The following is a 14,620-nucleotide window of genomic DNA, read 5'->3' on the forward strand; positions in this document are numbered from 1 at the left end:
AAGAAAATACCATCAAAATTGAGTTTCTTTGTGTAGGGATGTTAAAGACACAGTATAAATGTTGAATTATAAAAGAAAAATAATAGTATGCATAAGAAATGAGGCCAGATAGAAATGAGAAGTGGAAAGTGGAACCATGAAATGATCCACATTTATAAGCAAACCCTGCATGTAACTTATGTGTAGCTCAGACAAAGGACTTCTCACTTCTTCAATGTGATCACTTTATCCTGGACAGGCCTCATAGATTACAGGGATCAGCAATAATATATTATCATAGCATGTAAATTGCCTCAAGTGAGTTCATTTGGTGGGAAAAATGAATGACTTTTAAATGATGTCATAAGTTTGGAACTCTGCCACCCACCTTGCCAAATAAAGAAATAAACATAAACACAAACAGCCCCAATTCTGACTCAAAGCATCTCTATCTCATGTTCTAAAATACAGCAATAGCTTTGTCATTCCATAAAATTGTTAGAATACTGATTCAAAGAGTGATTCTCAGTGAATTTAAGTTATCACCAAAATATGTTGACTAATTTTAGTACCAGATGTTCATATGCTAATGCCACTGCCTGGTGACCATTTCCTATCAATTCATTAATTGCCAGATGCTCAACCAAACAAGAAACACAGATAATCAAATGGTATTGGTAAAGAGCCAAATAATCTTTTTCTGACTTAAATTTATTTCAAATAAAACTATGGCACATTGATATTATAAATTTTTCCACAAATACAGAAAAATGTGGTATAAGATATACCCCTAATTGTCCACTATGGAATAAACTTGCATACCATTCAGCTATTTTATTAATGTTTTCTTCGGAATTTTGCCATATCCAGTGAGTCAACTAAAGATTGACTAGTCTTGAATGCCTAATGATCATAATGCAAATTCCAATACATATTATGGCTGTATTTTTAACTACACATGCTAATAGTTGAGCCAACACTAAAGAGATGTGATCCAAAACTAAAAAATGTTATAAATTTGTCAAAGAAATATTTCCAAAGTAGTTTCTGGCAATATAACAACAGCAACAAAACCCCACATTTCTTTAAAACCTCTAATATTTTTTCCACTTTTGGATTTAAAGAGTATATCAATCATTGGTAATACTGGAAACATTCCGTAAGCTTAAGAATACTTAAGCTTCATTCATTTTAATGTTACAAATACAGTCTCCCTCGCTATATTAAGGTTCAATATTGTGATTTCACTGAATCGTGGGTTTAAATACAATATGTAAATAGCGATCCCTCACCTATGGCAGGAGTTATATTCCAAAGAACACTCAAAATAGGTGAAAATCTGTGAAGCAGAAATAAGTGAACTTCATTATAATTTTACCTATTGCAGCGGTCTCTGGAACATAACTCCTGTGATAGTGGAGAGATCACTGTATTTAGAGTGTTGAACATATATCCCATTAGGTATAGAAGGCCAATGGGTGATTTCACATGGTGTGTGGATGTCTGTACTCCAAAGTAAATACTAAACACTCCACATGTAAACATTCTAAAAAGTACAAATCAGGTCAACTTTGGTAGTAAAATAAGCATCTCTCTCCAACTCCCACCAGGCTTCTAATCTATCCTTTGTGGTACCAATTTCAAAGGTGAACAGATTCTCTCTTGAGACTCACATTTGGAAATGATTCTAATGTTGGGAGCATCCTTGGTATTGGTACTAATAAGATGCTCATAGAAGAACCTACATTAGATCAATGTACCTCTGTCTGAGGATATCTCTTGACCATTGCATTGGCTCCTACTTATTAGCATACTATACAGATACTGGAAAATGAAACAATAATATCAGCTAATATACACTATGTCATGCCAACTATTATTTTAAGTGTTGCTACATGTTTTATGACTTTAGACTTTACAATGATGTGATGAAGTAGCTACAAGTAACAATTATCATCCCTATTTCATGGAAGGGGGACAAATTAAGATACACATAAGGTCCTTGGTTTGCTTAAGGTCATATAACAAGAAATGGAGAAATCAGGATGCATATACAGACAGTCTTTATGTAATCCTGCCTCCAACAAAACCTGCTTCTGATTGTACCTAACTTTGTGAGATTACAATGTCAATTATTCAGACCTGACATATAATTCTTTGAATCCTTTTATGTAATCCTAAATGTATTTTACTTTTTTATTTCTAACAAGGTAGTATAACACAGTCTACTTTATATGTTAAGCATTTGTAAGTCAGTGAATTGGATTTACTTTGTTTTCTAACAGAAAAAATAAAATTAATATGCATCCAGTAACAAATATCCTCTCTTGGTAATTGTAAAGCAAATGACAATGTCCTTGTGAATTGTTAATGAGTACAATTGTTTTTTTTCTTTTCAAAGATAACTGATGGTCATGGATCTTTAATTTAGCTTAACTTCTTTCTACAATGACAGAAATGTTCTATACCTAGACTGTCTAATGAAGCAGCCACAAAACAAGTGGCTATTGAACACTTGACATGTGACTAATGTTTTTTGATATCTAAGCTTCTGAAAGCGATACTACCATTCAGAATTCTAAAATTCTGTATTTATTCCTCCTAGTGGGTGAAAACCCTACGGTAGTTGGAACTACCTCAGCCAGGTCTATTCTCTCTGTTAGTTTTTACTGTTTAAGAATATTTGCAAGCCAGGTGCTGGTGGCTTACATCTGTAATCCTGGCTATTTAGGAGGCTGAGATCTGAGGATTGCAGTTCAAAGACAGCAGAAGAAGGAAAGTCCATGAGACTCTATTCTCCAATTAACCACCAGAAACTGGAAGTGGCACTGTGGCTCAAAGTGGTAGTATGCTAGCCTTGAGCCAGAAAGCTCAGGGACAGTGCCCAGGCCCTGAGTTCAAGCCCTACAACTGACAAAAAAAATTGCAAGATATAAAAACCCCAAATCACAAAACTATTTTTCACCTATTTACATACTGACTGAAGTAAATGGCCAAAAGCAATGATGTGCAACTACTACTTTCAATTTTGACATCATTCTGTGCAAAATGAGTATAATTTAATTGAAAAGCAAACTGCATATTCATTTACATTATACAGATTTCTCAAAGTTTTAATTTATGTTTTTCTGACAGATAAACTTGTTTGAAGATTTTGTTTTTGAAAATTAATGTGAAGAAATTAATATAGATTTTCATTTGCTAAGTATATAATTTCTGACAATGTTTAAAAGCAGTGCTGTCTTACAACCTATTTAGTACAGAGCCAATTGTAAGTATTTCATAATTTTGTGGGCTACTTGGTTCAGCTGTTGGTAATTTGAAATCAACCATGGTAGAAACATTTATATCACCAAAATTGGCAAATATTAAAAGTTGGGTTTTCTTTTTAAAACTTTGCTTTGTTTTGTAAGAGCTGATATACAGGAATATCAGAGGATAATAATGCATATATAAAATCTAAAACATTGACTTTACAAGTATATTATAAGAATCTGAGGTTCTCATTTTATACTAATACACAACATTGAGTATACTATTGTTCAACACTATTTGACAAGCAAATGTTATATTCAAAAATACGTACACTACATATTGTGTTCATCTGAGTCCATGGATATTCACACAAATACAAATGGACTGTCACATTATTAAAATGCATATATTTTGTGAATATGCACTCAGATACCATAACTTGCCTTTTAAATTCCTAGAAAACTTGAGACAAACAGCATAGTAAGTATGGGTAAAATTTAAGCACAGGAAAAGGAGAAAAATAGAAACTGCTATCTGTAGTTTCTTTTTCTCTAATGACTCAAAATGCTTCATTTAGTAAGATACAGGAGAGAGCATCCTGCTATGCTTTCAAAGTAGGTTATGAGTTCAGTTTGTCTATCTAAATTTTTACTCAAACTTATGTATATCTTTCCCCTTTAAACTAAAATCCATCACAAATATCTGATACATAATAAGACAAAAAACACACACAAACTACAGAAGGATCAATAAGCTTTTAAAATCAGAGCAGTATTTTCTTTTAATTTACTTCACTATCTGAATGAACTGGCTAAGAAATTAGCATTTGGTCTCATGGTAGTAAAAATGAAGGATTTAGATAACATAAAGTAGACTACCCAATTTCCAGATGAGAGACTATCTTCATAAATATGAATTATATATTTAAATATAAAACAAGTGGAATCTATTTTTTGTTGGTTGTGGGTCTTAAACTCAGGACCTGGGTGCTGTCACTCAGCCTCTTTGTGTTCAAGGTTCTACCACTTGAGTCACAGCACCACTTCCAGTTTTTGAGTGGGTAATTAGAGATAAGAGACTCATGGGGATTTTTTTTTGACTTGGCTGGCCTCGAACCGTGATCCTCTGATTTTAGACTCCTGAGTAGCTAGGATTTCAGGTGTAAGCCACAAGAGTCTGGCCCTAATTTTTAACAAAAAGATTAGAATAATTATTCCCAGGCACTTTCACTAGAAATGGTATATGCTAGAAATAAGTGTGTAGTTTATGGCTCAGTCATTCATTGTTTTGATATCACTTATATATCACATAATTCTAATATTCAAAATTTATAATGCACAATTGGTTTCCAGTGGGAAAAATGTTTAGCCTCATGATTATCAGTGACAAGAATGACCACAGGCATCAGCTTAAAACAAGCCATAGTAAACAAGAGTGGCACGGGTATAAAACATGACTCTGAAAACTTGTTTCATTACCATAGTTATTGTGCTTCATTTTCAATCTAAAAACTTTATAAATAAAATTTTCAAAAGAAGACTTTGAGCTGGATCCATATAGCTTGGAATGACATTGCAGCCAGTTGTGAATTGAGAAAGGGACTCATAAACTTTTTTGCCACAAGCTGTCCTTGAACCATTATCTTCCCATTTGTAGCTTCCCAAATATCTAGCATTAAGAAGCATAAACCACCAGCTCTGCATTTACAGTCCATTACAAATAGTATATGTTACCTTTTCAGATCATTAATATTTTGGAAGGATAGCTTATCTCTAAATGGTAAATAGTTATGAACATCATGATTAACTAAATACAAGTATTTTTTTTGTAATGAGCAACACTAATGCAAAAATTAGGGGGGGGCTTATTTTGGTGGGGGGAAGGGATCGATTGTGGGTCTTGAACTCAGGGCCTAGACAATATCCCTGAGTTCTTTTGTTAAAGGCAAGTGCTCTACTACTTTGAGTAACAGTGCCACTTCCCATTTTCTGGTGGTTAATTGGAGATAAGAGTCTCATGGATTTTCCTGTGTGGGTTGGCTTTCAACAGCAATCCTCACATCTCAGCCTCCTGAGTACCTAGGATTACAGGGGTAGTCCATCAGTGCCGGCACTAAGAAGTTTTTTTTTTTTTATTTCAAACTGCTAGGAAAAATTAATTTTGCAAATGTAGAAAAGGAAAATGAATTTGCCTCAATAATTCTTTGAGCCTACAAATATTACTTCCAAATGAATTCCCAATACTAAGTTTGCCTGGTACCTACAGGGCACTAATAGACTGAACTACAAAGTGGCTTGACCAAAAAACCCAGTAAAAACAAATTCTCTTGAAATGCAAATGAGAGTATGCAACACTTATCTTTATAACAAGGTAGCATGTAATTGGTATCATATTATTAAATTTTTTAAAGTACTGTGATGCTTAAACAAAGAAGATTTTCATTATGGTATTGCCGAAAATTATTGTTTTTATAAAGCTAATAAATTCCTATTATACAAAGCACTTTTGCCAAATGAAACTATTAATTTTATTAAAAATGTTTTGCTAGTGACTGAAATCAAATGCTTTTTCTTTTTTCTTTTTTAATATATATTTTTATTGTAAAGATACTGTATATTGTGGTTACAGTTACATGAGTAAGGTAATGAGTACATTTCCTATTGAGCATTGTTACCCCCTCGTTTGTTTTCCCCCTAGAAATGCTTTTTCTTTTTGATAGAGTATCACCATGTTGCACACTCTGAAGTCATTTTGTTTTTATATCTTTATATATATATAGATAGATAGATAGATAGATATTCATATTCTTAACTTCTGTGAGTTTTCCTGAACAGTATTTGAATTAAATACATTTCTTTCAACTTATTCAAAACATATGAAAGTACTTATAATTGAACTCGATTATAAAATGCTTCCTATGCATTTGGCAGTACTTAAATAAGCTGGTAATCTGCAATCGTAACGATTTTCCTTTTGAAAATGGTTACAAATGAAATAGACTAATCAGCAATAAACAAACTTACAGTTAGATGAAAGTTAAACAAGAAACAGTATTTGAATTAAGGAGATGCTGCTTATCTTTTCCATTTCTACGACCATAATCACTGCCATCAATGCCAAAATGGCAAGAATGAGACCCTAAATTCCAAATAGTCTACAAAGAGTAGCAAATCCAGTCTGAATAACAGTTCTTTTGAAAACTAATCAAATGTAATTTTGAGGAGTCATAAACATGCTTATATTACAGTTTCCTATTATTATAAAACAAGTATGACAATATCATTTCTTTAAAGTATGCTTTTGTTTTTTAATAGACTTTCAATTTGCACGTTAGGTTATATTTTCTTAACAGATGTCTATTTTTGAAAATCACAGAAACTTATTAAGTCTTTTAAATAATGCCCAGGGGTAATTTTATTTTTTTAAATAAGTTTTTTTTATTGTGAAAATACTGTACAGAGGGGTTACAGTTACATGAGCAAGGTAATGAGTACATTTCTTATCCATCATTCTTGAAAATAATTCTAATAACCAATTTAAACTCTGGATCAGTATTCGAATAACTAGGATATATACTAACCCATCAAAACAATAACATAATTAGAGACTTTGACTATTAGAACATATTTAGAATTTATAGAAAAAAGATGATCACATTTTTCCTAGCCTATGAAGTTTAAGCTTTAAATTTTCTACAATGTTTTAGAAACCCCAATCCTAAACCAGAAGCCAATTTTAAAGTGGCGGGGGTGGGGGTAGGAATGCTCAGAATACCAACCCTAAAGCATTTCTTGATCCCAGACTAATCACTTTTCAGGGTAGTGATCATTTGTCCTTTTAAATTCTTTGGTTGTTTTTGCTTATTATTCATAACACTGGGGTTTTCTCTCCTTCACTTTGATGTTAGAACTCAGGACCTAGTGCCTGCTATGTCACTGCTCTAACACTGGAACTATTTCTCTGCACTTTTGCTTCCTTTTTAATTGTTAGATAGGGTCTCTGGATTAAGCTGGTGTCTTATCCCAATTCTACTACCTCTGCCTATCACATAAATGGGATTACAGGCATGAACCAACATACAAGCCTAGAGTAGACATCCAGTGTACAAAAGTCACATATGCTCTGTGAGCTCTTAGAATCCCTTTGTATGTTCTACTTATCAGTTTCTCATATGGTCTAATATAATAACATGTAAATATCAAGATCTTAATATTTGTTGAATAAACAAGGAGACAAGAGGATATTGATGGAGTACTATTGATTAACTGTATGCATTAGATCCTATGCGTATCATCAACTCAACAAAAGAAAATAATATTTGAAAGTCTAGTTCATGTGGTATTTGGGAAGATAGAGACTGTGCAAAAATAATGGGAAATACAGTAATTATAATTATTCTTTGTATTATGTTGTCCAATGGCCATAATTCAGAAAAACATATTCTAAAGATGATGACGATAAGATATATTATAAAGATAATAAAAGGTGATAAATATTATAAGTATTTGTTCATTGATTCACAGGTTTTAAGAAATACTAGCACTCTGGCTGGGAAGGTGGCTCAGGGGTAGAACACTTGCCTTGCATGCATGAGGCCCTGGGTTCGATTCCTCAGCACCACATAAGCAAAAAAGAAAAAAGCCGGAAGTAGTGCTGTGGCTCAAGTGGTGGAGCGCTAGCCTTGAGCTGAAGAGCTGAGGGGCAGCTCCCAGGCCCAGAGTTCAGGCCCTACAACCGGACCCCCCCCCAAAAAAATACTAGCACCCAGCAATCCCACTTTTGAGCATTTATCCAAATGTTCACAAACATGACCACACTAAAGCTACCAGCACGACTATGTTTATTGCAGCATTATTTACCATAGCTAAGATATGGAACGAACCCAGATGCCCCTCAGTAGATGAATGGATCAAGAAAATGTGGTATATATACACAATGGAATTCTATGCCTCCATTAGAAAGAATGACATTGCCCCATTTATTAGGAAATGGAAAGGCTTGGAAAAAATTATATTAAGTGAAGTAAGCCAGGCCCAAAGAAAGATAGGTCCCATGGTTTCCCTTATTTGCAATATCTAGTATATGTCTGAGTCAAGCAGAAAAGGTCAGATAAGTTGATGTTAGGGAAATTAACCCTAAGATATGTATTCAAATGTTTTTTTTTTCTTTCAGGTGATTTTTTCTAACACATTTATAAGATTATTTCTTTGTTGCTTTGTATGTCCCTCCCCCACAGTATAACCCCTGCTTTCACTGTATTTGATGTGGGTATAATTTGTGGAGGGGAAGGAAAAAAACAAATTGTTTAAATAGGGATACAAGTGGACCCATTGCAACAATGAGATGTACAAGTCGTTATGTTGAAAACAAACTTTACAACTTTGGTGGGGGAGGAGGAGGAATGGGTGGGGGGGTGGGGGGAGGATTGGAAGGGATGGGAAGGGGAAACAAAGGAGGAGGCTACAATGCTTGATAAGAAATGTACTCATTATCTTGCCCATGTAATTGTAACCCCTCTGTACAGTATTTTCACAATAAAAAAAGAAATACTAGTATTGTCTCCAGAAAACTAATGAAGTGAGTGACATGGATAATTATTAAGCCCTTCATTTTACAGTGGAACAATCCCATGTGGCGCGTAAGTGTGTATCTAAGTGTGTTATCCAGCCAATCAGCCGTAAACCAAAATTGAGATGCAAGTCTGACTGACTATAAGTCCTGAATGATGTATCAGACCTGACAAATGCCTATCAAACTCCAGGAGAGTGCATAGTCTTTATTTCCCTCCAGGAGTGAGAATGTTTTTTGCACATTGTTGTATTCAGTCATTCATTTGGCCATGTCTCACACATAGTATGATTTCTACATAAGAAACTAGAATAAAACAGAAAGTTGTGGCTAGATAATAAAAAAAAAAGAAAAAAAAACTGGCAGGCCTAGTCAGAAACCAAACTCAAGAATTCTGCATAACTGAGTCAATGAGCTGTGTGTGCTAATGAATCATCAGTGGTATAGCTGACATTTTATCTTGGTTTAAATGTAATTAACACTTCTGTTCTCTTCAAAATAATGATTCTTACCTTTATAACAGAGGCACCAGCTCTGGAAAGTGGACTGTGAATCTGGGCTGCAGCAGCCATGTTGGCAATAGTATTAAGATGGTTCATCTGATTCATTGCCATGGCAACTGATGCAGGAGGTAAGCTGACTGGAAGTAGAGGATGAGGCATCATCATAAATGGCAGATCCAGCCCTAAAAGAGACAGTGCACATTAAAGTTTGTATGCTATGATGCTCAGAAGTTGGTTTTTAAAATTTTATTCTTGTTGGTTTTTTAAAACATTGTCTTGTTTTTTCCTAGTATCTCTTTGGGCCAGGAATAGTATCTATACGATTTTATTTGTTTAATATTTTTTAAAATGTTCTCACATTCACAAACTTTAACATGTAAGTATATTTTGGTATTCCTTTTCTCAAAATATTTATGATGCAACATTTTGCCTAAAAATTAAGCAAAAATATTTATGACAAACATTGACATTTAACAAATGGCAATCAACTTCCTTTTTAAATCATTTTACATACATATTTTGATCATTTCTAGCCTAATTTTTTTCAAAAGTCTAGTAGGGTGCTGGCAAGGCAAGATGATAGTTAGCATATTTGGAACCTTTTTAACCTTTAGATACAATATAGTTATCACTAATTTGGAAGGTTTTGTCAGTAAAATTAATATTCGTGGGGCTGGGAAGGTGTCTCAGTGGTAGAGTGCTTGCTTTATGTGCATGAGGCCCTGGGTTCGATTCCCCAGCACTTCATAAGCAGAAAAAAGCCAGATGTGGCACTGTGGCTCAAGTGGTAGAGCACTAGCCTTGAGCTGAAGAGCTGAGGGACAGCGCCCAGGCTAAGATTCAGGCCCATGACAGACAAAAATAAAAATAAAAATAAATAAAAAATTAACATTCTTATCAAAATACAAAACTGTTTACCATGTTAGAAACAAATATCAATATTGTCGAATTCTATATGTTTTCTTAGTTAAATTGAAATAATTTCCACATATTTTAAATATACCCAGAGATACGTTGTCATGTAAAAGGTATCAAATCAAAGTCATCTTATATATTTATTCTTTATTAGGTACATGTTTGCTAGAGGAAATGAATTTAAGCATAGTCTAGAAAAACATAGTCTAATATTCTAGATACAAACATGGTTATAAATAACTCAAAGCACTCCACAATATATTTTAAACTACTGCATTTATGGTAATATTGCCCTATTTTGGACAGAAGCCCAGAAACTAGTAATCTTTAACAGATGTTTGAAAACATCTTCGTCTATAATTTTTCTAAATTATTACAGGCTATAGAAATTTTGTTATTGTCAACATTTATGTTGGCCCTACATGCAATCATCGACTATTAATAATATCTAATTTTCTTCCTTTTCATCTTTTTTAGCCTGTCATATCACAGCAGAAAGATACTGGAGGATTTATAGGAAGTGTTTTCAGAGGCTCCTTAAATCTCATTCCTCAGAACAACAGCTGAAGTAATACCATCATTCAAACACTTATTTTTAGGACAAGAATTTTTCCCACTCTCTAGTTCTTTTATTCTCTTAACAGTATGTTTCATAGAAAAAAAACTTATTTTAAATGCAATGAATTTTAATTGAGGCAAGAAGGAAGAATTGATGTTAATTTAAAAGTCCATTTCCTAATTGCAACAATGATAGTAGATTTCAAACTATAACGAAATGCATGGAGAATACTGTGATCTATCTATCTATCTATCTATCTATCTATCTATCTATCTATCTATCTATCTATCTATCTATCTATCTATCTAGCACACCTCCCATACTGAATGAATGTGATCATCCCCATTAAAGGAATTTCCAAGATATGTAAACTGTCCCCATTCTTTCTGACAGTCATAAAATGTACTATCACAAGTGGTTCATAAGGACCAAAGAAACTTAAATTCTGCATGGAACAGTAACATTTTCTTCTCTCTCTCTAACTCTATAGCCCATGGAAGATCAAGAAAATTCCCCTATCATTGTATACTTATATCTCCCGAACTCAAAATTGTTTTTAGAAGAAATCTTCTAAACCAAATGTATCAGCTAGAGGAAACTATTCCCAAATTAATAAGTTATCAGAGAAGTTTCCAATACATTGCTTACAATACTGAATTCAAAATTTTCTTCCCAGGTGAAAAGAAGCCATTACTTGAATTGCCCATTTCATTCAAGTTCTTCCTTTATCATCTATGAAGATGTTTGAAATCATTGTCTCTAAGATCAATTTTTATTATGAAGCTGAAGAAATGACAAGCATTTACTTTAAATGATATTAACTTTTAACTCAATAATAAATAACTATATAAATGTCCACAGTACATCTATGTAATCACCTGCTATACTTCATTATCATAACTTAACAAAGGCAATAGAAAGTTGTTGCCTGTTTACTTAGCATATACCAGAAAGGGAAGTCTTTTTGTTATTTTTTTTAATGGAGAAACTGAGATTGATGAAATTGTTTTCACTAGGTCATCTGGTGACTTAAAGGTAAATGCATAGTTTGGATAAAGTAAGTGTAATGTCAAAGCTTATATTGATTCACTCTGCTATTGGCTAAATTCTACAAAGTCAGAGATAATTCTCTTATAACCTTTTGGGTACTCATAACCTGTGTGAACTTTCTGCTTTACTCCCTTTTATCTTTGATCTGCATGTGTTCTTGAATCTTACTTGCAGATTTACCCAAGCTTATTGTTCCCTCCCTTGGCTTTCTATCTTTGCCTTCTGAACACTCTTTAGTTTGGCCAGTTCTTCTCTCAACCAAGGGAAAAAATACTACGTTTTAAAATTCCTTGATATAGTTCTAATAATGAAAATACTGATATATTTAATGTGTTTTCTTTCAAGTCAGACGTAGTCAAGAAAAACCCACCTTTATATTTTACATTGCCAGAGCTGAATCTCAGTTGAAAGCTGAGATTCTTTTTGTTATATGTTTTGCATAAATTAACAAATCATAACTTCTGTATTTATGACTATAAACTGATATCATAATACTTGTATGCATGTACATATTTATATATATATGTATGTGTATATGAGTATACATATATCTAACATATGCATTCCTCCTAATACTCATCATCCTGGGAGCCATTATGCTAAGTGAAATAAGCCAGGCACAAAAAGAGAAAGCCAATATAATCAATTATATACAGAACACACTCTCTTTTCAAATAGTTTGTTCTCAGCCAGGTAAATTTACTTAGATGAACATGTTTGTTTATATGTTTTACACATCATACAGCTTATAGTATCATGATAAAGTGATTTCAGTACACATAGTAAACATGGTTTATCTTTCTTCTAAAACCTTCACATTATGCTCAGTATAAATACAATTATCCAAATACGTTTCTGCATAACACTCTTAGTTATCTCAAATCTAAAATAATTTTAGACTTCTTCTTTACATATCCAGGATTACAGTCACAGATTGATCAAACTATAGATGGAAGGTGGCCATCAGTGTCAAGGTTGCCATTCAAATGTTTAAATAAGTCTGTTATTCACACTTCCATTCACAATGTAATAAGATTTCCTCATTCACCAAACATTTTCTGAGACACACAGACACCATCTGGTCATATCAAGAGATATATTTACTTAGAGACCAATTGACATGCAAATCAAATACTAACTACAAACAAAATTTAACAGTCCAATTACAGTTTTAAAAATATAATCCATTTGGCATTTCAAATATCCACAAAGAACATTCAAGTCACAATTTTGAATCATGATCTGCAATAACACCATCAATTGACTATAAGGTTCAAGATGCCAAGCTAATATTTATATTACAAGCCTGTTTAACAATGACCTTGCATGAGTACTACATATAAAGCATAAACTAATTGCAACTATATTAACTGAAATATGGGGGATTCAGTGGAGAACTCAAAAGCTGTAGTTCCTTAGAAGGGTTAATTTAGAGGCTAACAAAATAAACACCAGGAAACTCGTACTTAAAAAGGGAGGGAGTAGGTGAATACAGAGAGTAAGATGGAGAGAATGCAGTCATAAACTTTAAAACATATTCTACAAAACTAAGAAAATTGGGAGAAGGGATGGGTTGGGTTAGACTGATAATGTCAAACAAGGTGACATAGACAAAGATGCATTGTATTCACATAGGACTGCTACATGTCAACTCCTTTGTACAACTGCTTAAATATAAATACACATTAAAATGAATAGCAAATTATACAAATCAGGCATTCCTTAAAGCTGAAGACACTGAATTAAAATCTATCAATAGTACACACACCCCAGTAATCTGGCTCACTTATTCATATGTCAGATGTGTTCTAGACTTTTAATAGCTTGCTAATAGTGGCAAATCTTTTTATAAAAAGTCATCCAAAATGGGTCATTTCATTCAATGTAATCCCAAGGACATTATATAAGTTAGTATGAACTATTATATAAGTTAGTATTCTAACTATTCCTATTAAAAGTATAAAATCAGTAATTCTCTAATTCTCTTTGTATATTCTCCTTTGATTTGACTTGGTGGTTGACCTCCAAAATGTCTTTACATTTCTGTAGAGATACTAGGCATCATAACTTTCAATAGCACCACCCTGTCTTCCTCAACATTCTTCCTGTGCCTTTTTGTTTACCCATGCTGTCCATTTTTAAGATGTCTATTGTTTACTTCCTTTTATTAGAATAAAATACAAGTTTTTTGATCTCACACAAAATTACTTTTATCATTATCTCATTATACCCCTCTTATGTATGTCCACATGTGATCCCCATAGGATAATTCACAGTTCTTTACAGTTTTAATTCATTTTTATCATTCCTTTAAGGCAATATCTTTCTGTAGTGGCTAAATCTCAATGTTTATTTTCCTATGGTAAAAGTTCTTTTCTTTTTACAAATTAACAGAAGAAACTCTACTGGGCAGTTAAGCAGCTGCTCTGCTTTCAGTGTATTAGATTAGTATGGTACATTAATTATAATTGACAAAGATTGATAAATGTTTATTGATCAGAGCCCATAGTTTTTTTATTTCTATTGTACACATCTTCAGGTTTATGTAAGTATGTAATGTTATCAGATACCATATTATGCAGAATAATTCCACTAATTAAAAATCATTTGCGTTTTACCTATTACTCATCTTTTTATTTTTTTTTTGAGGTTATTATTTTTTTTTATTTTTTTTTATTTTTTTATTTTTTTTTTTATTTGTGAACATACTGTACAGAGGGGTTACAATTGCATGGGCAGGATAATGCGTACATTTCTTACCAAGCATTGCAGCCTCCTCCTTTGTTTACCC

General features: G+C 33.0%; 1 protein-coding gene across 3 annotated transcripts in view; it reads right to left on the reverse strand.

The window, feature by feature from the left end:
* Dach2 (dachshund family transcription factor 2) overlaps positions 1-14,620 on the reverse strand; it is a 564,773-nt gene that overhangs the window by 78,997 nt on the left and 471,156 nt on the right. For all 3 annotated transcript variants that reach the window (XM_013024982.1, XM_013024981.1, XM_013024980.1), the window contains one exon: positions 9,315-9,487. In XM_013024982.1, coding sequence (XP_012880436.1) covers positions 9,315-9,487 — 173 coding nt within the window. The remainder of the gene's footprint in view (positions 1-9,314; positions 9,488-14,620) is intronic.

The sequence above is a fragment of the Dipodomys ordii genome, unplaced genomic scaffold (genome assembly GCF_000151885.1).
Source record: "Dipodomys ordii isolate 6190 unplaced genomic scaffold, Dord_2.0 Scaffold80, whole genome shotgun sequence".
NCBI lineage: Eukaryota > Metazoa > Chordata > Mammalia > Rodentia > Heteromyidae > Dipodomys > Dipodomys ordii.